The 26,669-nt window shown below is 36.7% G+C and overlaps 2 protein-coding genes across 2 annotated transcripts; one reads left to right on the forward strand and one right to left on the reverse strand.

Annotated features, from left to right (window-relative positions):
* Positions 1-6: 6 nt before the first annotated feature.
* Positions 7-954, reverse strand: LOC140166787 (uncharacterized). The gene has a single exon (XM_072190280.1). It carries the CDS (start codon positions 909-911, stop codon positions 15-17), a length of 897 nt encoding a protein of 298 aa, XP_072046381.1. The 5' UTR covers positions 912-954; the 3' UTR covers positions 7-14.
* Positions 955-7,732: 6,778 nt separating this feature from the next.
* LOC140151964 (uncharacterized) lies at positions 7,733-26,140 on the forward strand. The gene is made up of 12 exons (XM_072174269.1): positions 7,733-8,982; positions 12,722-12,763; positions 13,387-13,608; positions 14,018-14,181; positions 18,004-18,160; positions 20,470-20,621; positions 21,160-21,298; positions 21,444-21,678; positions 22,700-22,877; positions 23,553-23,682; positions 23,990-24,446; positions 25,204-26,140. The coding sequence occupies exons 1-12, from the start codon at positions 8,425-8,427 to the stop codon at positions 25,467-25,469; spliced, it is 2,700 nt and encodes an 899-aa protein (XP_072030370.1). The 5' UTR covers positions 7,733-8,424; the 3' UTR covers positions 25,470-26,140.
* Positions 26,141-26,669: the final 529 nt, after the last annotated feature.

The raw sequence follows: 26,669 nt of genomic DNA on the forward strand, positions 1-26,669 counted from the left end.
AAAAGAAGAATGTATCAGGAACATATTAAAAGGTGTTCTTTACAGGCATTATTTACAGGCATCAAACAATAAAAAATATCACAATAGAAAAGGATACCCTTTGGAGTTAGTTGTACATTTTTCCAAACTCCCACAGTATTAGCATTGATGCATTCATCTCCTACACCATGAAGACAGTGGTCACAGACACAACTGAGCTCACGTGTCTGAATCTTGTATGGAGGTCCAGAAGCTTTAACACAATGAATGGTCATTGTGCCAACAACTGGTTTGACTTGTCTCTCTGGACGGTTGTGGTTGATGTCTTCAGACTTGACAAACATGAATGTTCTCTTGGCATCTGCGTATTCCCTTTGACGTGATGGGTACACTCCCTGGCCAACATCAGTAAGCTTCTCCTGACAGAATTGGTAAAATTCCTCAGCTGACCGTATCTGAGCCTCCCGACGGGTTACAGCAATGGTGGCTGCTCTTTTGATGACTGCTCCCTGTCCATCTGCTGGGGATTTCCCATGTGAACTTTCAAAGTAGTGTCGTTGCACCTGAAGACCTAGGTCTTCCTGACTGAAGGATATGTCAGCAAAGCTGGTGCAACACCTATACTGGGATGCAGCACAGTCACTGAACTGAAACATATGAGTGATCCCTGGATAGCATTTCTTCAAATGCTCACTGCATAGACTCATAAATTTAGCAACAGCAGCTGCATCATGTTGCAGATCAGAAGAGATCATGATAATTGCCTCCGTGTGTGTAGGTGCAGAAACTTTCTCTGACAAATTAATGTAAGTATAACATGGGTGGATTGTCACTTGAGGTGGTGCCCAATGATAGGATTGAACTTCATCCTGGAGAAAACATGTGTAGTTCATAGCAAAGTCAATCACTATTACTGCTGAACGAGGGGGCATGTTGGTCTTCACTTCATCGAACTGGTTCTTCTGCCAATCTGCTCGGAACTTGTGACCAGGGTATGTCTTCATATCTGCCATCAAGAGATCAATCACCATATCCACTGGCTTAGTGGAAGTAACTCGCTTCAGGCGTTTCACTGTTCTATTCTCCCTGCTTCCTGCTGCGCCCTTTGATCTAACATTAACAGTTATCTCCTGAGTTGTGGTCTTCCACTCATCAAATGTTACACCATGGATCTCCTGTTGTGCTTGTACCAAAGGCAAATAGTGCTGCTTGACAGCATCCACACCACAGTGGGTGCACTCTCTCTTCAAGCACTTCATGCTGAGTTGACCATTCACAGGAGGGCAAACAGTTCCAGCAGCCAAGTCATCCATGTTCTTGATGGGGACATCATCTGTTTGTTTCATCTTTTTTACTTCTTTGTTGAGTGCAAGTACTTTCAGCTTCACATTTTCGCATTTGATACAGCAACATACCATGCGTTCCATTGCCTTCATGAGCATGACATTCTTGGGTTTCAGTGAAATAAATTTGCAGTAGCCGATAGATATATTTGGATGGTTTGAGCGGAATCTGCGAAAAGCTTCCGTATATGAACACTCCAAGAGGAACGGTGGTTGCCCCCTTTTAACTCGTTTTTTTAGTGGCACTTCTCTGGAGACTCTGGTGCTCTTCCAGTAGTTTTGGACAATGTCCTTTGTGGATTCAGGTATGACATCTTTTCTTGTTTTACGGCTAATTTGCTTCTTTCTGTAAACCTTCCCTCCTATGCCCAGGAGTTGTGCTACTCTCTTTCTCACTTTTGGATATTTGACTGTTGCGTTACACGCTGCAGTGGCCAAGATCTTGTACTGCTTCCGCTTTTCTTCAGTCATCTTCTGTGTTCGCATTTCCTTCACTTTTTCTTTCATAGACTGAGTCAGTGAATCATCCAGGTTTCTTTTCACCCCTCGTTTCTCGAGTTCTTCTGCCTTCTTGGGAGTAGCATTGGTAATGACTTTGTCGATAACTTTAGAAAAGGTTTCTGGTGATTGTGGGACTTGGTCTTGGATGTTCTTGGCATGCCTGAATATTGTTGCCCGGCTTTTTCCTTTTTTCCTTGCAGTACTCTCATTTGCATCACGTTCAGGAGACATTTTCTTTCTAGCCAAATCTTTCATTTTGTCTGAGGTTTTCTTTTGTTTTGACCTTCTCTCCCTGCTTTGTTGCTGCTTTTGCCTGTTGTATTGTTTTTTTTCATCTGCAGTCATAAGTTTTATTTTTTTTTTTGGGTGGGCCAACATTTTGTTCTTCATTTGCTTGATTGACTTGGTCTGACTTCTTGGACTTTCTTTGAGATTTCTTGGCTGCTTTCCAGTACTCACGTTTCTCATCTGCCTCATCGTCACTCAAATCATATATGCTCTTATAGGCAGCCTTTTTTCTTTCACGGTCTTTAGCCAATCTTTCTTTGTAACGGTCAGGATTGTTATTCCTTAGTTTCTCACGATACAAAGTAGATTTACTTTTGACTTTTGTACCGTTCCGACTTCTAATGTTCCAGGGAAAGCTTACTATAAGATGTTGTGCCATTTTAGTTAGTGTTGTGCCATTTTAGTCAGTGCGGTGTATGACTTTAGCAGACTAGCAAAAGCAGGTGGAAAAGCAAGGGTCTGAAATGATGGAAATGAAATGGATATATTATTAATGAACCATCAAGTGTACATGGATCTGTGGTTAGGGAGTGATCGTTATTTACGACAGGGGGGTAATGGGCATTTTGAGGGAAGAATCCGAATTTTTTTTGGGTCTTGAGGGGGGAACGTGAAATTTTTCGTTGAACCAGGAGGGGGAATGTTAAGTTTTAAATGGAGAAATTCGGGAAAACAAGGGGGAATCCAAAATTTTGAGCGGACGCGAGGGGGAACGCGAAATTTTTGTCGATATTTTTCCAAAACGCCCATTACCCCCCCTGCCGTAAATAACGACCGGTCCCTTACAAATGGACATTTCTTGCTCATCTTGCTCTATTGTGAGCATGAAAGTAACATTTCTACCATAGACTCTTGCACACTTTGTGTTGCAATAATCAGCAGAACTAGCACCAAGAAACATGCATGTTAAGGGTGGATTTGACTTTGAGTATGGATAGTAGATGATGAAAGGATCTTGCTGGTTGCATGCGTAACATATTCATTCCATTAAACACCCAGGCCGCTTAAAACACTGAAGTCATTTTGGGTGGGTGCTTATCTTTTATATTGTTTACATAATTGCATATGTTTAAAATGACCCAGAATATGGATTTTATACAATAGATGCATGGTTCTGTTTGACAAATGTGTAGTTGCATTGGTGGGTGCTTATAGGGGCATGGGCGGTTAATGGAACAAATACAGTAGATGAGCAAAAGTGGCATGCACAAGCGGTGATAGGTGTTTCAGTGCAGTATAAGATAGTGCATTCTCTATCTATTGTGATCTGTAAAATACAATCAAATGGAATGGTAAATGATAATATGTTCCTTCTTTTCTCGATAGCGTTTCTGCTTCTCTGATGGAGTCAGTGCCATTTTTCTGTAATTAAAAATAGGACGTATAATTATTTAACTTAAAGCATAAAATATTTGTACAGGATTATTAATAAAAAAATATTTATAATCATTATACTAATGGAGATATTAAAATAGTAATAATAATATTATTATTATTATAATAATTAACAAAATCATAATTATAATGAATAAACCTAGATATTAATAAAAAAATAATTAGGATATCAATATAAAATTAATAATAATCATAAATAATAAATGGGGATATTGATAAAATATCAATATTAATCATAATAAAAATAATAATAATAATATTATTTAAAATAATAATAATAATAATATTAAACAATATAATAATAGTATAAATAATAATAAATACTAGTAAAAATAATGAAAACAGATAAATAATAATAACAATGTATTTTAAAATAATAATAAAATAATAATGATTGTAAATAATAGTAATAAATAGTACTACTAATAATGATGAAAATAGATAATAATAATAAATAATGACAATTTTCATACCATGAAAACTTAAACCATGTGGTGTATTATATAACATGTAGGCCTACTCTTTAAAATATACCATACATGACATGACATTTTTAAAAACAATTTACTAAACATTCATTGCTATTTACACTAAAGAATAATTGCATAATTATGCTTTATCATTATAAAAGTATAAAACAGTAAATTTACCTTTTTTTTCTTGGATTGTAAGAGCTGGAATTCCCCACTGCACTTCCCTGCTCAAATGCAGCACATCACTTTCCACATGTGTCAAAGCATGTGGTCAAAGCTAATGTCAAGTTCTTGGGGTCAAGTGTACTATGCAGGTGTGCTTTGGGGGTTCCACATGCCTGTCACATGCCTTGAGGTATTACATATTCATGCAGAAGAGAGCCCTCAGTGGTAATCACCCTTACAGGGGGTAGTGAACTAGTTAAACTGGTGCTACAGTTTATAATGGGCATTAGGCCTAAAAAAAATTCTTTGATTGGCGTAACATAAAAAAAAAATTAGGGTAGGTAGGTCGGGATTCTTTTTTTTTTTTTTTTACTTTTTCAGCTATAAATTTCGTTTGATAAAGGCTTTAAAACTTTTTTTCTTCTTTTTTTTTTAATGTATTTATTTTTATTTATTTTTTTAAGTTTTATTATTTTTTTGTGCAAAAAAAAATAAAAAAGTTAGGGTCAGGCCTAATTTTAGGGTAGGTTGGGTTACGCCAATCAAACAATTTTTTTTAAGCCTTATGGTGGATAGTGTTTTTTTTTTAAATTTCAATTCCTTATTTTTACTCAAGGCACTACTACAGAAGATAAATATTTTTAGTGGCATCAATTAAATTGCAAACATTTTGTAAATAAATAAAACAAATGCAACTTTCAGTAACTCGTGCTACACCATGCAATGAAAACACAATTGAAAAGAAAAAATGAACTGGGGTTAATTAAAATGTGATTGATATTTCTTGAAGACCATATTTCATAGATATAAAATGTGTCAAATTTAAAAGAAAAGTGCCCAATTATTAATTAAATAGGCTCATTTGGAAAATATCGAAGATGAACAGGATCTTTCCACTTAAAAAATACACTCTATAAAGAAACAAATTTTTTATAAACAAAATGTTAGGCAAATGTCAAAAAAAGTTTTAAACTTGAACCTTACATGTGTTTGGAATAATAAGAAATATATAGAGGTAATTTTTATTTTTTTGAGTCATGTTCACTTTGGCTTGGGATTGCCCATGTGAATGTGTCAAAATTAGTGTCCTCTCCGACATAATAGGACACTGTACTGATGGTAGGCAACTGATGGACTAGTTCATACTCATTGCAGTAGTTGGACATAAGGAACAATTAGGGAGAGTACTGGCATGACTGGTGCTTCAGGAAAACAAACTGAGATCAAGTTAATTGATAATTTTAAGAGAAATAAGGACTTGTGTCAAATTTAATGTGCAAAAAAAAATTGGGAAAGCATTAAAATGCCACTAACCCCTACATGATTATGTGAATGTGATAGGATACAGTGTATAACATGCACATATCAAAATAAAGTTAATATCATTAAACACCTCTGCATATTTTAACTTCAAGTGTAACTATTGGTTATTCATTGTTTGTAATTCGGAGAGGACAATTTGTTTGACATACATAATTCATTATGGGAATGGAGGTGAATGAAACTTGCATGATGCATTATGATAGAACAATGTTAGTACTACTAATAACATACCTAGGAGTTTAAATCATACATCTTCTTTAGGAATAATGTGCAAATGTTACATTTTTCGGAGAGGACACATTTTGACGGAATTCAAACCTTCAATATTGAAACCTGTGATACTTGGAAACTGAGCGGGTATGGAATATGTGTATATAATAAGTTTGTAGGATATGTATGAGTGTATTTTAAGAACTTTTTTTTTCCCCCTTGGCTCAATTTTAACTATGCCTTAACACGCAGAATTCGGAAAGGACATTTTTTGACGGAATATACCACCTGATTTCAATCCAAAGTCACAATTTATAAAATTGTTGCAATTTTACAAGGTTTTAGAATTTGATCAAACATATTTCAATAGTTACTTCTGAATTCTCAGTAATGCTTCAATGTTCTTAATGTCATTGAATAACCTGCTCAAATATTACCAAAATTGAAACGAGACAGCAATTTTACCCCAAAATGACACATATATACACATTTTTGTCATTTATTGAGCTTTTCAAACAGTTTTTTCGCAGTTGTAGGTAGAACTAGTAGTGGCCAATAATTGGGCATGATCGCTTTTCCATAGAATTATATCTAATTTTTCAATAAGGCCAGAATGTGGTGTTCAGCCGAAATGTACCCTGATTGTAAAACAACCCTTTACAAGATTTGGAAGCTCTCCTTGTCAATGTGTTTGAAGGTTCTCTTCATAATCCTCAGGCTGGTCATATAGCTTTGCTGCATACCTTTGTGCATTGCGGAAATGGTGTGCAATCGTTTGTTATGTATACACCTGAGCCGTCATGATTTCTTACCACTAGGCATATTTCCATTTTGAGGCATTAATTCGGAGGTTCCAAGTATCTGAACAGTTAATTTGAGATGGTTAAGAACATCCTTTACAGCTGTTCTTCTGGACCCTGATGTTGTAAAGCGTTGTGTCGTCAGCAATCATCTTTATTTTTGACGACAGCACTTCTGGAAGATCATTGACGTACAGGACGAAAAGGATTGGGCCCAATACCGAGTCTTGCGGTATGCCGATGCCGCTTGGGACATCAGCCCATTCTGACAAGTCCTGCCTCATCACGCCGTTCATCAAGTCGTTTAAATCACACACACAGTTATATCAAACCAACCGGCAGAAGTGACTACTATCTACAATCATATTTCCCACACACCATGCATAAATGACTGGAACTCACTCCCGGAACACATTGTTAATATCAACGACATACTACTTTTCAAGTCAGCAGTGACAAACTACATCTCACCGTCTACTGCATCAAGCAACCAACAAGATTAATAATAAACACATGCGCACACCCATCCCTCTCGTCTGGCTTCAATCTGGAAGCGTTGAGAGTACCTTCCAGATACAGAGCCTTACTATATACTAATCAGCTTGTTGTTTCCTATCTTAGAGGAAGCCTGCAATCCACTCAAGGATTTTGCCGCAGATACCGTGGGCTCTCAGCTTTGATATTACACAATATAGCCTCTTGGTCTGTGTCAAAGGCTTTTGAGTAATCCAGGTAGATAATGTCAACTTCTTCGTCTTAAAGTCCTCTGTCACATCTTCTTCTAAGGTGGTGAGCAAGTTATCCATACATGATTTCCACTGGTGAAGCCATGTTGATCCTTTGATTCGTCTCAGGATAGAAGCAGAGAAGATGCGAATGTTTGAGTATGGCATCAGTCAGTACTGAGTGACCCTGTGATTTTGTAGGTGTGTAATTGCTGGTCCGCCTGTTGCCAAATACTTCGAGTCAAGGTTTTGATGTATTGATTAAGGAGGGCATGATGCATGGGCTTCGATAAATGAAGGACATTAATTATGGGACAAAAAACATGGCTTTGAAAACAACTTTTGAAAACAAGTGGAAACGGCTGTTTTTTTCTATATCCGAAAAGTGTTTTTTTTGAAAACAATGTTGCAACTTAACTACAAGTTGAGAGAAAAACAAAAATGCTAGATTGTCTGGAGCTATAGTGACGTCACTAAATCCTTGGTATTTGCAGCAATGTCACGGAAAGTCGGTCATGGAATAAATCGTCAATATTATTGGGTTTTATAACAACAATACCAAAATGAGTATTGATCAATTGTGGTTAAAAGTATTATGCGTTGGCCTATCATCAAAAGAAATACACCATAATACCATTGGAAGTTAAATGATGGGAGTGTGCACGGTACTCTGAACTCAGCGGGGATATTCTTGTTCACTTGTTTGATTCGACTCTTCAGCAACATGTCTACTTACAGGTCATGGTTTTATCAGTTTTGTGTTGAACATGACTTGAAGATGTATCACTGATGATCTAACAATATCATTAGCATGATTAGTATATAAGATAAAGCTATGTCAACATCGAAAAGCACTGACGTGAATGCACACACACGATACTCTTGATATAGACGTTTTGATTATGGCTGGCTTCCATCACGGGCTTCCATTACGGTCTATAATTAATTTCTTGAGGAATTATATACTGGTACACCTTTATTAAACTAAGTTGCCATGCATGGAACGCAATGAACTACTATAAGGAATGAACTGATTTACTTACAGGTCTTCGTAATAGTATATGATTTTGTGCGACATTTTAAAATAAAATGTGAGGTGATGTGCGGTGTTACCAGAAGTCATCATGATTAGAGGTCTTGCATTACTGAAATGTGAAGAAATCTTAGAGGAGCACATGATTTAAAGTTAATATTCTCCGAAAGGCATCGGTCAGTCGAAATAATGTCCAGCTTAAACGGAGATGATGCCATAACTGATGGAGCCGATGGTAGCCATCCAGAGAGTCAGGCTGGTATCGACTCCCACTCGGAGGCTGAGAAAGATGTTGATACACCGAGAATGGACATCCCCGTAGTTGATGAGGAATCGTTCAATGACATAGAAGAATTAGTTAACAATGAATTGGAAAATGATAAAGTTGATGGATTATTATCATTAGAAAATGCTGTGTCTTTATCGGGATCATTCTGTACGGAGGTGCGAAGTTTGCATCTCAATGTCGGTGGCGCTAATTCCGATCAAAATAATTCCGAAAATAACGACGAATATGACGTTGATGAGAACCCGGGTGCGATTCCTGTCGTAGAAATTCTTTCCACATCGGAAAGTGACACTGATAATGAGGCTGGACCGCCAGCTAAAAAATTACAACCGAATAGGCCAACTAGTCCTTCAGGAAACTCTTCCATAACAGGTCCGATTAGTATCGGCAAGGAGGCACTGATACTGGCTTCATCTCTGACACCTGAAGAAGTTGCTAAACGTCTTGAAAAAAACGACGTAGGTATTTGAGTTTATTACTGTTTTAAAACATTAATGTGATAGAATTGCAAGTGACACGAGCAGCATGAGGCCTGTCACAAACTAAGTAATGTATAATGAGTCACTATCCTGACTGTGGTGTGGTATACAGTCCCGGTATACAGTACCTGCATGTTGTTTTACCGATTCCCGGTTTAACGCGGCTGTGTACTCAAGACGTTGTTTCTTTCGCAAAATTGAGCTTTTTTGATATCTGTTACTTTGTTATGTTTTTTATAAATACAAGGAAAGAAAATCCAGATTTATAAACTCCAACTGCGCTATTTTATGGATTTTATTTCACTATTTCATTCGTGTTTGCAATTTTAAAAGAGAGAAAATCTTTGTTGTATCAGCGGGGTGACACGCGCGCAACAACGCATCGCGCTGCGTATCGCGCAATTTGTTAATGCACAGATACGCTACGCATACGCGACGCTTATCTGCATGCGTGGCGCATCCTTTGGAAACACTAATTTCAAGTGGTCAAATGGCTCCGTTTTAGCTGATAAAATGTGGGTTTTTTCAAGTTCTTTTCCTCGATTTGAATATCAAGTTATGAATGGATTTCGCTCAAACTTCTCAACGGGCTGTGGATTTACCCGATGTTCACTTAATATAAGGTAGAAAAACGAAAACTGCCGCATTCTCCTGTGAGATTCGATGAAAGGGCAAAATGTGACCACTTTAAACTTTAACGGCCATTATTTCAATATTCATGTTCTCGGTGAAATGGCGATTTAGGTACACGATAACTCAATAAATACAGCATCTATAGGTAAGCAAATATGATCATCGTAAAAAGCATGATCGACTCAAGAAACGGTTTTCTCATTTTTTAATATTTTGGTCTATTTCCGATTTTAGGCATCATTTTGTGCAAATAGGCGTTTGTGAATTTTAAAAGTTCAATTTGATGCCTTATATGGTCAATATCTCAAAAACTAAGGCCAATATCAAAAAATAAAAAACCGTTTTTGGAATGGAGCCTCAAGATTGAGCTAAAAACAAAATAAAATATTTTGGAAAGAATGTTTTTTGTTATGATGTACCTAACAAATATTGCCAAAAACTCACTTTTTGTGATTTTCTTCATAATTGTTGTTTTACCCCAAATCTGTATTGATATTAAGATTTATTGATGTCTTGCCTTCATAAAAATGTATACTTTTATATGTCTTGCGCGAATAATTACAAAGTTATTGCACTTTTACTACATGCATGTCTGAGAGTACACAGCCACCTTAACGTTTACTATAATTATGCATGTATGATTTAATGCAGTAAACATGGTAAGTGTGGGCGATGACAATGACGACAAGAGTGAAAGAGGGGATATAGGGGGCTACATTATAAAATGAGTACGTCCACTGTTAGAACACTGGCTAAAACATGGGTAAAACATTTTACCCGAGATTGGTTAAATTGCATTGGTTTTAATCCAAGTTGCATGGACAAGCCTAATCTAAGTCGGGTATTTTATCCAAATTAGATAAAAGTACCATTTGCTCAAAAAAAAGCTCCAAACCACTGGGCACCAGATAAAACAACCCACATATACGGTATATTAAGAAAGTGTTTTACCTAATTTTAGTTCAAATTTAAGCACCATTTGGTATAACATTGCAGGGATAGAACTTGCAAGTGATATAAAAGTAGAATTTATTCTTTCAGCGGTGTGGTATATATATTACAATGTTGTTTTACCGATTCTTGGTTCAACCTTTACCGTGTAGGCTATATAAGATTTAATGTGGCAAATGCGTGGATTTCCTTCCCGGGATTTCCTTCCTGTTGGTGAAATTACTATACTAAGTATTACCAAAGGTGACGATGATGACGGCATAACGTCATTTTGATGACATTCTGTCCAATCTTATTTTTCCGCTTCGGCAAATTCTTTTATTTTGAATTACAGATATCGGCTCATAATGGATAATATCTTAAGCGTATTTCCATCTTGTCACTTGTCAATAGGTAACGCAGCAGGGGAGTCTGCAAACTCGATCTCTATCATTTCTAAATCAATTTGTTACACCACATTTCGCCATACTGCATTTTAGAAACGCTTGCTGTTAGAATAAGACAAATTTTAATGCTAATTTATTGCACATTCTAGGGAAGCGTGGTTACCGTTTTAAAATAACCGAGTGAGAGGGTTTACAAGAAAATATTTTTCCTGTCAAAACTGAAGCATCCTCTGTATTAAAGAAAATATGAATATTAACTGCACATCATATATAACGATTCGTGATACCCAATTGTGGCACATTTGATGTCGTTTATAAGGCAGAGAATTTGATTTCAATTTTATATACGCCAAAATATTTTTTTAATTTAGCGAGAATGGCGACAGAAAAAACGTTGGAAATTTCATGTATAAATTACATTAGACCCCATCAATGATTACTGTTTCGTTTTTATGGCAATCTAATCTTTTATTTCCTGAAATAAAATTATGGGTCTAATGTGGATTAATTGTATAATTGATGAAAACATATACGTGTATAAAAGAAGCTACAAGAAAAATGGTAGACCACGCCACATTGATAATCTATGCTTTTAGTACACGGCGAGTTCGTAGCCGCACGTGTGAATCAAAATCGATATACTATTGTGCGTGTATAACCTCATTTATTGTCCTATTTTTGTATATAAAACACGCAGTTATCAACAATTGAGCGCTATTAATAGACCATGGGACAAGGCTTGCTAAGTGCTTCAGAAAGTAGTTTTCGTTCTCCCTTTCTGGGTAGAGGATGGTTTATACATGAAAATATAGCTATTATATCACTGATCAATAATATAACATTTCCCACTTTCAAAAGTTGCACGTTACTGTGTAATTTAGGAGTTATTTGGGGTTAAAATGTGTTTTTCGTGATTTTTTTCCATTTTTGCCCAAAATGTCAAATATTAAAATAGCTGTAACTTTCAAAATAAATTGAGTAGAAATTTCATTTCTATTGTAGATGTTACATATTACATGGATGTCTAACACTGGTGCATAAAAATGTCACAGCACAACTCTAAAATATAAAAAAAAAATGGCAAAAACCATATTTTTGTGCTATTTCGGCCATTTTTGAGCTAAAAATGTAATTTTGCATGGGGAAAAATAAATATAAATTTTATTGATTTAAAAAAATGTCATTATGTCAACCTAGTTATTCTGAACAAAAAAGTTAATGATGGTGAATGTCTGTGACCTATAGTTTTTGATCTATGGCCCTTTCAAATTCACATATGGACTAAAATAGCATGTTTTTGTCAATTTTTCCATGACACCATCAAGCCCTGATAGCCGAGCGGTTTAAGGCGCTGGTGTTACGCCAATACTGTATAGGAGTACATTATAGCGGCTCAGTGCAGCGTGGGTTCGAACCTCGCCGTCGCCTCTGACAAAATATTTTTTTTTTTTTTAATTTAATATTATGTTAGGGAAATGTGGCTGGGGAATGTATGTATGGCGAAGGGTGGTGTGTCAATTTGTATTCATCTTCATGTCGCTCTTGCGCAATTAAGTCAAATGCGATTATAAAAGCATGTTTAAAATGCTTGAATGTAAACTACAGTAATCAAATATTATAATTTATAGCAATAAAAAAGCAACAAAAGTCAAATGGGATAATAATAAAAAAGCCTAGATAAAAAATATTCCATTTTTACTGATCTTATGTAATATCACTGATTCATTTTGACTATTTTCTTCATACAGGAGGATAAAGATAAACATTCAAACGGATCTTCGAATTTAACGGTAAGAAAATATTAATAATGAAACTGATGTGACGATACAGGCTTCTAAAAATTCAAAACTGACCATTAATCGGCAACAACACAACAAATGAATATAGTTTTTTGATATATCCATGACAACTTGGGATTCGAGGAAAACACGACCCGCATGCACAAAAGGAATGTAGTCCTTCAGAGAGAACACTGGCACTTGAACCCTCTAAACGTTCCCGAAATGTATAAAGAACCCTTTGGTGTCTTTCAGAGAACCATATTAAGGTTTTAAAAACCATTAATGGTTCTCATGAGACGACAAAATAATGAAGAACCATTTTCCTCCAAAAACGCAAATCACGCAGGTCACCTTACGATACAAGATACATGAAAGAGGAAATTGTTAAATGAAAAAATATAGAGAAACACTTCATCACAGAATTTAGGAAAGCAGTAATAGGCCTCAACATAAACTTTTTTACATAATTTTTAAAACCAGTTCCATCAAACACATCACAGACACTTTCACATCCTTTACAAAATTAAATTATTTGATTTTGAATCAAGATTTTCATGTTTGGCCCATAGTCACCCACTTTAGATGAACAAAACTCGTTCACGTTTTTCAATTATTTTCACTCCAATCCACAGCCTTTGGCCAAGTTTAAACGGGCCGCTACCCAAGTAAGAATGTTGTGCGCCGTGCAGTTAAGTTTGGACAAAGCTATCCGTAAAGCTGGACGGAGTGCCTTTGGAGGCGGACTTCCAGATTTAGTAGCCAACATGGCTAATACACCCAGTGTAATCTTCACATCGTCAGAAAACAAGGAAAGGATCACGTTCAATCCAAGCGAATTCAAGTGTAAATACGAGGTGGGTATAGCTTTGCAAATTGTAGGCCTCCAACTGCCTTGGTGCTGAAAAAGGTATTGAGTTTCCACATGGGTCTGATACCCCGTTCCCCCTTGCCCGGGCCCCCTTGGCTTGAGAACGGTACCATTTTGGAAACTTTGCGCTCATTTGCTCCGCCATATCTATAGGCCTACATCTCCAACTGAGCTGACCGACCAACTTCCCAACCAAAAGCTTTGTTACATTCGAAAGCTTCAAAACGGGAGCGTACTGAAGACAGGTGGGCGAAATGGGATCATTTTTTCCAATTTTCGTAATATTCCTCCTCTTTGTCCCCTGGAAAAATCTAGCCTACTTCACTGCTTCGAGATACAGTTAAAGAAATTACTAAATCATTTATCATGTTAATTGTAACTTTGCTTGACTGTAGTTCACTTGGCCAAAGAAGGCCCGTCATGCGGTGGAGAAACGACCGGAAAATCGAACCGACGACGACATTCGACTAATAGCAGGTCTGATGCGGGGACTGCACAGTTTCCGCAAATATTCAAAGGTGCTGCAAGACCTCATCTGCAGAGTGGTTAGATTGCAGAGGTAGGTGGACCTTTAATGATATGGTAGTTGATGATGTTGGCTGGGGTTGGTGGTGGTAGCGAAGATAGCTGAAGATGAAGACGAAAATATGATCATGAAGATGAAGATGGAGATGAAAATGAATATGGTGAAGATGCATGGAGATGGAGATGGGGATGATGAAGATGAAAATTAAGATGTTTATGGTGAAGAAGTAAATAATGAAGATGAGATGGTAAAAAACGGAGATGAAGACAGGGGCGACCATGATGAAAATGATGGAGATTGACTCACAAAGTCAATGATGATTCAGCAAAAAAACACGGAGGATAAGTTGAGAATATAACGATTAAGTGAAAGCTGACGGGTAGTCAAGTGCTCTTAAGCATTTTTAGTCATTTCTCAGCTTTATTTCATCTCCTTCCAAACACTCATTGAAAAGTCGATATGTTTGCGTTATATCAACAGTGCTAAATAAGATTCCTATTATAGTGCGAAAGTTATTGATATTTTGCAATGGGGACACCAGCGACCAATATAATATTTGTTGGAAAGTTGACGTCTCCTGGGAAAACTGAACTACATTGATGAATAATTAACCATCTTCAATGTTGTCGATTTCTAAAACGTAACGTGTTGTGTGGGGTGGGGTGTAGGGGTGTTTGTACTTGTTCTCCTTCAGAGGCGAAGGAACATTGCAATCTCAATTTTATAAAGGATAAAAGCATGCGTATTGCTGTGTTTAATTATAGAACTTGAATTCCTATAATTATTTTCTATATGAACGCACCGCTGGATAAGGGTTACACAGAAATATATTTCAGAATTATATCGATGTTAATTGATTAATCAATCTGAGGAATTATGAGTGTCACATTAACATCGATTAAAATCATCTTGTGCACTAAAGCACTCAGCATTGAGTGTTCAGTGGGTCAACAAATGGGGAGGTGAGGTTCCCTTCAACAGAAATATTATCGGGGATGAGAGATTCTTAATGTTCGAGTTCGCGTAAAATTGTAGGCCTACCGGAAAATGACAGACTGTCGTAAACTTGCCGAAAAAGGCTCTTCACTTTTATAATTTCAGAAGAGTATTAAATTATCATGGTTTAGAGAGCGCACCAATTACAGCATGTAACGTTAATAACAGAAAATAGGGGGGGTGAATTGCAACAACCCCCTTCGTAGTCCTTTCAACAGGACGAGGGTTAACCATTTTCTATTCTTTCCTTCCATTTCCCTGTTCTTTCCTTCATGCACTTGATATTTCTTCAAGTGCTCTCTCATTTTATCCGGGCCTTTAAGGTTCGTTTTCCTCCAATTTCTATTCATTTATAGGCTGTTTTCCGCCAAATTGTACATATGGTCGAATCCAACCAAAAGTGTCCACGGGCCAAAAATAAAAGTCCGAAATAAAAATGTCTCCACAATTTTTTCCTTTTGCCCATTGATTAATGACATATTGGCCTTATAGGAACCAAAAGTGCCATTACTAATCTTGAAAAATAAATCCAGGACGTGTGATAGTCAATGTGATATCAAAACCCAATGTTACCTACGAATACCACTAGGATGCTTTCACTATCGCAATACTAATCAACCTAAAACAAATGAAATATTCCCATTAACGCTTTTTTTCGTGTAATGTAGACCACAGGGTGTCAGGAAAATGCTAGCTCAGCCAGAAAATATTTGTTTTTATTTTTATAATGCGATCAATATGATCTTAGTCAATTTATGCTAGTTTATTTTTGAAAATGAAGTTTAGGTCAGTTTCTGTATTTTACTTATCAAATGAGTATGAATCAATTTACACATTGTATAAGAACGAGTAGGATATATGTTTTCAAGAATATTAGGAATTATACGCATACACCTAACGCTTTATACAATGAAAAGGTGAAGAAACCCGGGTATTCGTAGGTAACATGAGCGATTTAACAATATCTATATTGAGTTTAGAGGTTTAAATTTTGCTATTATGGTAATGAATTAATAAAATGGTAGTTTTTAGATCTCTTTCAGATGGTACGTCCAAATGAATAAATGCTATTACCTTAGATCAAAAAAAATTTTGATGCTTTTAGCAAGATTTTGACCACTTCATTTTGATATACAAGTAGTTAATCAGCAATTTTACATAATAAATAATTGTTGAATGAATCCGTATATGGGTAATAATAGTGTCCTGGGGTACCGCTTAAAGTTTTTGACAAATAATTTCCATTGGTAGGGACACTTCATTACACATGTCATGTATTATGCTGTATTCGTAAGTAACATTTCAGTATTTGTAGGTAAGAATTAGACTTTTGGTGGATATCGCAATCAAAACTTCATTTTATAAAGCACTTTGAATGTATTATTTTCTTTATGTGCGTTTATTGATACTTTAGACCCTATCATGTATTAATAATGTCGGTTCACAGCGGTTGAAAGAGGATTGAAGTAAGAAACAAAGGCACTAAAGTGACTTTAATTTGCTTAATTGCACACAAATCGCTTAAAACCGTTATTGCAGACTTGTGAAGTCCATCTTGGAGTCAGTTACGTCTTGTGGCCTTTCATTTGAGGGCAACTACCATTAGCTTTATACCAGGGTCCATCACTGTGTTATCAAGATCATGAAACAATGAGAACAGTCGTTTTTTCCATGGTATTCGTAGGTAACCTTAGCGAAAACGTCAAAAGTTACCTTCGAATAAATCAATTTGGACACAAATTACTCGGAAACCAGAAGGTCGGTAAACATTTAAAATGAAGCACACATGACAGTTGACAAATCCAAGTATTTATCCCTTCTAATCTTCTTTGAATCTGATTTTCTTTCAAATGAGCAGACTGTCGTGTATTTCAGTACATATTTTTCAACAATTAAGCCGTATTCACTTTTGCATGGTGGGCATGTATGTGAATTCGCAACTTTCATTGACATATGATTTGATAGCAAACACACAGGCCTTCGTTATGTACCAATATGGGCATTGGCATGAATGGCGGTGTTTCACAATACTGTCATGATGTCAAATTGTATTCGTAGGTAACATTCGGTTACCGAAATTTACCTACAAATACTTGCTTTTATTGTTGACATCTCAGAAATATTTAAACGCAGGCTATTGAAACTTGGTAGAAATAAAGAGTGTATTACCCTGCACCTATTGCTTAAATATTGTTTACTATTCTCTCACTTTGTGGAAATGACACAGCTTTTAACATGTATTCGGAGGTAATGCATATTTTTTACCAAACCTACCTTTGTGCCATTTAGAATTTCTGGCAGCTAAACACAATAATAAAGATGTCCGAATGCAATGCATTTCAGTATTGGACATATCAAAGCTTGTATCAATTGCGCATTTATTAGTGATTTCCATTTTTTAACGATATATCTAGTGCTATGAAAAATTGTATTAGTAGTTAATGTAAAAAATACAACTCAAAAAATTATCACAAAAAATTCATAATTATGTACAAATATGTGAAAAATTGAACAGGCAATCTTTGAATACACACCTTTCAGAAAATCAATTTAGATTCAATCCAATGACTTCTTTTCATAACTGATTTAGATGTTTTTAAAAATACTATAAGAAATATTTTGAAAAAATGGGTAAAAATAGCATGTTTTGGGGTCTCTGTGTCTAAGTTTTTCACAGAAGGGGTCTTATTATATATGGCGCGAAGCGTATGATCAAGGCGAATAAACACAATACAAAACGAATGCCAATTGATTAATACTTTTAAGTTATGGCCCTGAACATGCCGTGTACACTTTTCGTTGGATTCGACCATATAAATCTGCCAATTCCTTTCCACCCATTCTTCATTTGTTTCACAGATACGGCAGGAGAAGAGTAGTGGTTCGTAAAGGGCACATAGGGTACTCTTTTTACTTCTTATTTTCTGGTGCGGCTTGCGCTACTCTCGACGAAGACGAAGAGACTGCTTTCATGAAGAAAGAAGTTACCATACTCAGAAAAGGATCATCTTTTGGGGTAAGGCTGGGCTTTGGCGATCATGCTGCGTGTGTAGCGCGTGCGAAACCAGGAGTTGAGTGTTTACAAACACAGGAATTTGAGGAGGTTAGACCCAAAAAGCAGTAATTCGAGCAGCTCCTCAAAGTGGGGAACCCTATAGGGGGGTTAGGACGTCTTTTTCTGGCATTTTTGCCTTCAATTCGAGGAGTTCCATAATTGTTTTTGTACTAAGTTCTCCTCACACACCGCCTCATATTCCTGTGAAAACTTCTCGTTTTGTATGTAGAGTGTGTACAGATTAACACACTTCACACACTATGTTTTTCCGTCTCCTCATTTAGACTGCGCTACGAGTATGGGTGTACACACGTCAGTTTACATAAAGTTAATTTTCAGATCAAATCTTGCAAAACATTTAAATTAGTTGAATTTATGATATTCCGCAAAAGAAAGCAAACATGATTTACACCAACAGAAGCATTTTTATTGTCTCATTGTTTTACGTGTTCCATTCACATAATAATGGCAAACTTGTAATCAGAGTATAATAACATCACATTATTAATTCATCAGTTTAAACTTTTACCAACATCAAATATTTCTGTTGCAATTTGTTACAAAGTGCAGACATGATAAAGTATGCTTATCAGCAGGGCCTATAATATACACGTAATGGTGTAGCGTCATACAGGGTGGGCCATCAAAAAGTTCACACTTTTTCGATGGCTTATTTCTCAGAAATGAAAACACATATTGAAATAAGTTGAACATATTTGTAACCCTCTATGTCTGGACTGTCATTGCTGAAAAGGGCATTAACATCCATGGTCTAATTACAAAATGGCGACCATTTAAAGCAGAGAAGTCAAAAACCACTTTGCACACACGTAAGACTATAGACAATGATCATGCATATTAAGTTTTTAGGCTTAAGCAAGTTTTAAAAAAGTTTGATGACTCTATATGCATTTACTTGAGTGTCTCATGCGTGTATGAGTTGTTTACTGTTTGAAAATCATTCACCTGTGAAATTGACACAAAAGGCTGATTGGACATGCTCATTTACATAACAAATACACTAGTTTGGAGGGCACTTCAAATTTAAAATGCCTTGCGTGCGTTCTTGTCATTCATGTTAGAGATACCCGTGTAAGTACTTTGAGGTGATTCTTGCTGTTCAAAATGTGGCAGTTTACAAAGGAGGAACGAATTTTTTCATCGAGGAGGAAATTTCAAGAACCGGAAAGGTGCGCTCTGTCCTGAATGCATGGCCGAACCAGTTTCCGAATACCAGACTTCCTAGTCGCCGACACATCTATAATATTAAACAAAATTCACTTACATGGAACTGTTCTCAATCGGAACAAATCTAACAGTGGGAGACCACGAACAGGAAGATCAGCCAATCACATTGCCGATGTTAGAAGGGATTTGCAAGCTAACCCAAGATTGAGTACTCGACGGAACAATTGTCCCCATATTCCAAGGACAACGTTCAGACGAATCATCACTCATGATATCGAATGGCACCCTTACAAGATCCTTAAGCGTCATGGACTGCAACCAGGAGATCCAAATCGGCGACTTCAGTTTTGTAACTGGTTAGTTAACAGAGCACGTCGCTTTCTTGATACCGCTGTTGTTGTTGACGAGGCAAACTTTCAATGGACGGGTCTGTCTCTTCTCAAAACGTACGGATGTATGCACCGAAAGGCAATCCTCCAAGAGACTTTGCTTTTAACGTTCCACATGACAAACGCAAAGTTAGTGTTCTCGCAGCCGTCACAGGAAACAAATTTATTTAAATATGGTTAATTTACAAGAGAAATATTGACAGAACTTTCATGCGTACTGTTATTTTTCTTCCTTTGTTCCTAATCCATTGTGGTGTGAACCAGCGACCACCATATATCGCGTGATCATCCGCTCCATTTGACTTACGTGTGTGCAAAGTGTTTTTTGTTTCCCTTGCTTCAAATGGCCGCCATTTTGTAATTAGACCATGGATGTTAATGCCCTTTTCAGCAATGACAGTCCAGACATAGAGGTTTACAAATATGTTCAACTTATTTCAGTATGTGTTTGCACTTTTGACAAAAAAGCCATCAAAAAAGTGTGAACTTTTTAATGGCCCACCCTGTAGGTCATAGGGGCAACGTACCTCGCCACACCAGTCACAATTTGAAAATGTCCATTGAAAAAATACCAAGGACCATTACTCCTCGCTCAATCAGTCCCGGTAACCCCCACCCACTCCATAAGACGACTCACGGTACACTTCTATTTTATTTTATTTTACTATACTTGTCTTGCGTTCCTCATCATAGGAGATTGCTTTACTGAAGGATGTGCGTCGGATGGCTACCGTGGTATGTCTTGAAGAGACTGAACTCCTTGTAGTGGATAGAGATGACTTCTTTGATAACGGCTTAGACAAACATATACATCAAGAATTCCAGTGCAAACTCAATTTCTTCAAGTAAGTGACCAAAATAACACATTCAGATAACGAAATGAAATAATGGAAGTCTGAATATTTCTGCAGACAATCATCTCTGGAAGTAGTATGCTATCTTCGGTAGACAGCATGTTATTTCTCAAGTCACGTCATAAGCCCACTTTTAAGCTGTCTTCATTCTCAGTTGATAGCTAGACTTTAGACTTCATCGGGTATTTAGGTACATTCATTAAAGAGTTGGGTAGGCATGTCTAGACTTTAGTCATCATGTTAGCAGAGCTTTTGTTTCTTCAGCATGTAGTTTGTGAACTGAACAATAAAGCAATTAATCTCCAGCTGATATCAGATTTCTTTAGGCCATACTTTTAATCTTTCTTCAATACAAATCATTAGCCAATTGCCACCTACCAGTATAATAAATTATTGCTATCTACAGTAGATAGCAAGCTATTTGACTTCAATTAGTGTCTGCTATTTTCAGTCGAGTAGTATACCGATATATTCAGCCTATGCAATGCCTCCTGATCCATGCTAAATAATAATTTACTTTTGCTTGTAGGAGCTTAGACTTATTCTCCACGTGGAAAGAAGAACGCGTAGAAGAAGTGAGCGACATGGGCCGTATTGAGGACTATAACCATGACTCGGTCATTATTAAAGACTCAACAGAAAACGAGTGGATCCTGTTTGTAGCCAAGGTAACGAAAAAGAGATAAAGAGGGCACGGGAGAGAGAAATATACAAAATACAGAATAATAATGAACACTTTTTATGAATCTTAAACAAGGTAAGAAAGTCACAATCAAGAGTATTAATTAATTGTCATTTGTAAACCTTTTATAGGGTCGGTGTGATGTTCTGAAATTTGTTGATCTTGCCAAACTGTGCCTTGCCGAGGATGAAGATGAAATTGAGAGCAAGAGCGGACGGAGGACAACAAGAGGTTCTGGCAGCAGGGAGGAAACACCAGCAATTCTTCTGACAGGGGACTATCCATTAAGTCTTCTTCCATCTGGACATCAGAGTCCCTTCCCATGGATGGCTCCACAGAGATTGACAGCAAGACCCAAGACAACAGGTGAGACGGTCTTTCTAACAGTGCAGCCAGAGTCATCTAGGTTCATGAGATCAAAAATGGCTGATGTAACAATAAGTAATATTTTTTTCTTCCACAAAATATTAGTCTTTACGGTTTGCATCAGATACACACATTGCAGAATTATGGCCCGTACACATGACTTTTTTTGGGGGGGGGGGCTGATTTTGAAAAAGTGGGATTTTTTTCAAGAGGGGCGATTTGTGAAAAGTGGACTTTCTTCCCAAAATTTGGAATTTTTTTGACCAAAAAGCGTAAAAAAACAGATTTTTTTTGCTCATACGCTCGCAAATTGTGATATATTGGGACTTTTTGTATACTTGTACAAATTGGGGGGCTGCATACGGGCCTGGTGGGATTTATGCCCTTCTCATTTTGAGCCAACTAATGAGGTAAAAAGAAAGAAAATCGCAATTTCATTCCAGTGCCCAGATTGTAAATGCGTATATCAGCGATTCCGATTGGCTGATTAAATCTTGGGATCCTAAGATATAATAATCTTGGATTTTGTCACAAATACTCCACCTTGCGTCTTGTTTTTCAGGGTATTTTAGTTCACTAAATCGTTTAAAATTTTGAGGAAAATTAAAGCAGTCATTTTCAGCAATCTTACAATATTGCTTATTAAACCTACATCTCCCAGGGCTGCAAATTTGGCAAGAATCAGAGCTGCAGAGATCAATTCTCGCAATAATTCTCCTAAATTTAGTTCGCCATAATCAAAATTGACTCTCCAACAATAATATCTATTCCACAGGCAGCAGTGCCATGGCATGCCAGCAACCTTGACCACAAACTGTGACAATCAATTTTGATTCATGCAGTTTGACAAAATGTCAGGTATTACTGCTCATTAATTTTGTAAAATTAAATTACTTTTAATATTATACAAATCATGAGAGTAGTTGTATTTTTATGTGTATCTTACACACATTGTATCTTGCATACAAACAAATTGAATTGATGATTCTCACCATTCCACACCCATACACTTCTTCCAAAGGACAAATTGCCAAAAAATGTGTAGAAACTGCAGATGAGTGTGATGGAAACCACAATGGACGGAGTCAAAGCGCCACCGTTAGGTTACGAGAAGAGCCAGAATTCATGCGGGACACACCCTCGCCAATGTCAATGTTATCCAGGAGTTTACCTGCTTCACCTCAACCTGTATATAGGAGGTATGACATCACAGATTTGACTTTATTATAATCATTGATAATGTGACATGATCTTGTTCATAGGAGCCAAAGGCGGCAAACTTGAAAGAGATAAATATATGGAGTTAAAAAACAATAAAATATGGTACATTTAAAAAAATAAACTTCAGATTCAGAACTTTAGAACCAAGTATGCAAGACCTTTGGAGTTTTCAGTATATGATACCCTAATGTTTGAATTAAAAGGTAATATTCATTGTAAATGCCTCCATTTGGCCCCCATGGAGCAGATTGTGTTTACATATAATGAGATAAACTGGACAAAAACTATACATGCTATAATAGGTGCAGCCCTTGCTCGAAATTGACCAAAAGTTGTACCTCTTCCTTTGTATTGGCCTGGTTTAAGTTCACATTAGTCCTAATTTTGACCCATTTTAATGTTAAAATGTCACATTTTCACACACATGTCATTTTAGAAGCGGGTCAGCACAGCGACTTAGAAATGTTGCCCCCTTTGGCCCGTTTAATACGCTTTTGGCTTGACTGGTTTTTTTATGGCCACATGTATAATGATACTTAGTTGCCCACCTGTCACAACACAAAATTAAGGAGTCGCCATTTTTTCATTCTTTTGAATAGGAGTAGGCCCTTATTACAACTAGTTTATGCGTTTGTGTTTCCTCTATAATCCAGACATCCAGATCCTGGTATACCATCGGAATTGAAGAGTGAACTTGGCAGGGGAATGAATACAATGAAGGCACCTGGTGTACAGGCTGGAGTCTATGTCAAGGTAGACTCACTTGGACCAGGACAATGTTTTGTAAGTACTAACCAATGAATAAGGACTGTATACATTATGCTACTCATACAACATGGATGTTCTACCACCGACCTTATGGTGCATGTTACACTGGGAGATTCCTGGCACTATCCTGCCTCAAAAGTGGTTTCTGGAATTTCAGTAATTTTGGGTCTATGTCAAAGTAAACTTGCACCCACAGCACTTTTTTGACTGCAATTAATTATAAGGTGGATTCATATTACAAGTACTGTGAACACTCTCATATGATATCTCAATGCTCTCATACATCAGATTCTTCATCTATGCACAATTTGCCTCTTTGCAGGGACTGGAAACAGCAGTGAGAGCTTCCATGCCCAAACTATCTGTAGTCAGCCGTGGCTGTGAGATTATCCGAGTCTCCATGTCAAAGTTTAGGGAATATGCCGATAAGACCACTCGGTCTAAAGCTGAGGACATGTTCACTAGGTGTCCCAGTGACTTTACACTATGGAACAGTTTCAAAAAGCAGAACCACTGGAACAACTTCAAGAATGGAGTAGTGTCAGATGTCTTGTATGACGCCCATCTCAACAACTCAGTAAACAACTCATCTGGAAGCCATGCAACAGGTGGGACGGTGTCCCGAGATATATCAACCGCTGCCACCAACAGAAGACGGGCTGTAGAGATATCCAGACAAAAGAACACAAGTCAGATAACTTATGCTAGTAATCCATTCCCAAAGATCTCATTTGCAGCAGAAGCATGGGCAGGTAATAGCGCCTCACCAAGCAGGAGAAGTAAGTTGAACAGATAAAACATGCATACAGTAGAGTAAGGTGAAACAATTTATTTTAAATTGTTTCTGGTATGCTGCACACATTCGTTTTTTCGAAGCAATTCTATTGCAGATCGTTTTTTAATTGAGAAATCCAGAAAAAAAATTAATCAAGCAAAAAAATAAATGTTTCAAAAGATTCGTTTCCATTGTCCCTTACAAAAAAAACACATCCGTGTTTTTTTGTAAATAATATACACTTGCAGAATTACATTTATTGCCTTTTAATTTGTCACATATGGTATAATAGCGATTGGAAATTTATACAGATATAAAAGTTTGAAATGAAAAACATTCCACTTAAAGGGTCTTTAACCTGAAAAAAAAATTGATTTCAAAATATCCACCCCAAATTTAACGTTTGATTGCACCATCCAAATGATTAAAAAATTTCACATATTTTATTCATTGTTTTCCAACTTGATTGTTCTTATTATACAGTATCTGCTATAGTATACTGTAAAACACTTTAATTTCACAGCAACTTAATTTGGCAAATTGGCAAGAAGTCATCTTTTTGTGGCGATTTATTCTCACAAATTTGCATCCTCTTGCTATGTGAAACCATTATAAATGAACTATTTAGCGGCAAGTTAATTTAGCGATTGTGAAATTAGCAAAATTAAATTGCCAGCGAAATTAAGTTGTTTTACAGTAAAATGAGACTGTCCCATTACTAATGTTCCTAACACTATCATATTCCATTATTCTACCTACAGGTCATACACCATCACATTCTAGAAGTCGTTCCCAACACAATTCCAACCATTCTCGTTCTGCATCTCGCTCTACTCACCTAGCCAGGACCATCTCTTCTGCCTACTCGGTTGGATCCCGGAGAAATGGCACACGATCAGTCTCTCCTCAGAGAGCAGTACACAGTAGGTTGTACAGTACGGCAAGTCGTCCCAGGATACCTCGTATCGACAGCATAACAAAACCAACTTACACTGGCAGCTTGAGCTGGAGGCAGCTTCGCAAGTAATCGCCGACATCAACTCAAATATTGGTGCCAGATTACTATTTTAAACTTTCCATCTGATGACATTAAATTATGGTTCCAAGGCCAGATGCCCATATATGGCGCAATCTGATAGGTCTTGACTTATGTACCCAAGAGTGAACCTAAAGAACTGGTGCCATATTACTACTTGCTACCTGACAACATGTAAACATACTTCATTGTTTCTGTGATTCGATTTCTCTACAGGCTTAGGTTCCAGACCCATTTTGAGGCATGCCCAATCAAATTTGACAAATGAGAAAAATGCATTTTCTCGGTACCAAAGCTTGTCAATCCAACATAACACATTTCCAAACAGCATATATATGCGCTCAGGATCTTTTCAAAGTGTCCTTTTTAGCCAAAACTTATCATAAATAATAAGAGGTTATAATGCACATAATCATAATTGATCCTTTTTATACTGGCCTGTATATCATCAGTGCAATCAAAGTACTAGTTCCCCTGACACAGTTCTTGGGTACATGGGTTACAACAGACCTGGGTCTGACATGATATCCCAAAGACCTGGTATTCACAATAACACCTCAAAGTTACACAATCTTGCATTGTGTGCTTCTACAGGCATTAATGTCTGTCTAAATTGGGAAATCTGTCGGATTTACTCAAATCATGCCTTCAACTACAAGTCTTTTATTTGCATGAACAGACTTTTTTAAATACCTTGCAAATGTCAGGAAATGGTGACATCCATTCCCAACAAATTTAAATCGTTCAAACAGACATTTAAAAAAAATATAAACATTAGGCCCATGAAAGTTTTTTTCCGAGTTTATCGTCCCTTTTTTTCCCGGGTTGGTGAGGTGACTTTTTCATTTTTCATTTTTCATTATTTCATCAGATTTCATTATTGACCTAAAATGCGTGTTGATTTAAAGCCACACTCATACATGTTATTTATAAACAGGTTTTTATATGGGTAGGGACTAGAAAAGTTAGAAAAGAGCCTGGTTTTGCTTCCAAGTTATGAATTTATATGTTTTACAAACAAAAATATATGTTTTCAATTGCTAAAACTGGTGAAAACACCGATACTTTGAAAATAATGAATTATTTTGGCATTTTGAAAATTTGACGCGGTGTTTTTGGTTTCCAAAAAGTGACGCTGGCGGGGACGATAAACTCGAATCGACTTTCATGCGCCTTTATATTAAATATCAG

The sequence above is a fragment of the Amphiura filiformis genome, chromosome 1, assembly GCF_039555335.1.
Source record: "Amphiura filiformis chromosome 1, Afil_fr2py, whole genome shotgun sequence".
Lineage (NCBI taxonomy): Eukaryota > Metazoa > Echinodermata > Ophiuroidea > Amphilepidida > Amphiuridae > Amphiura > Amphiura filiformis.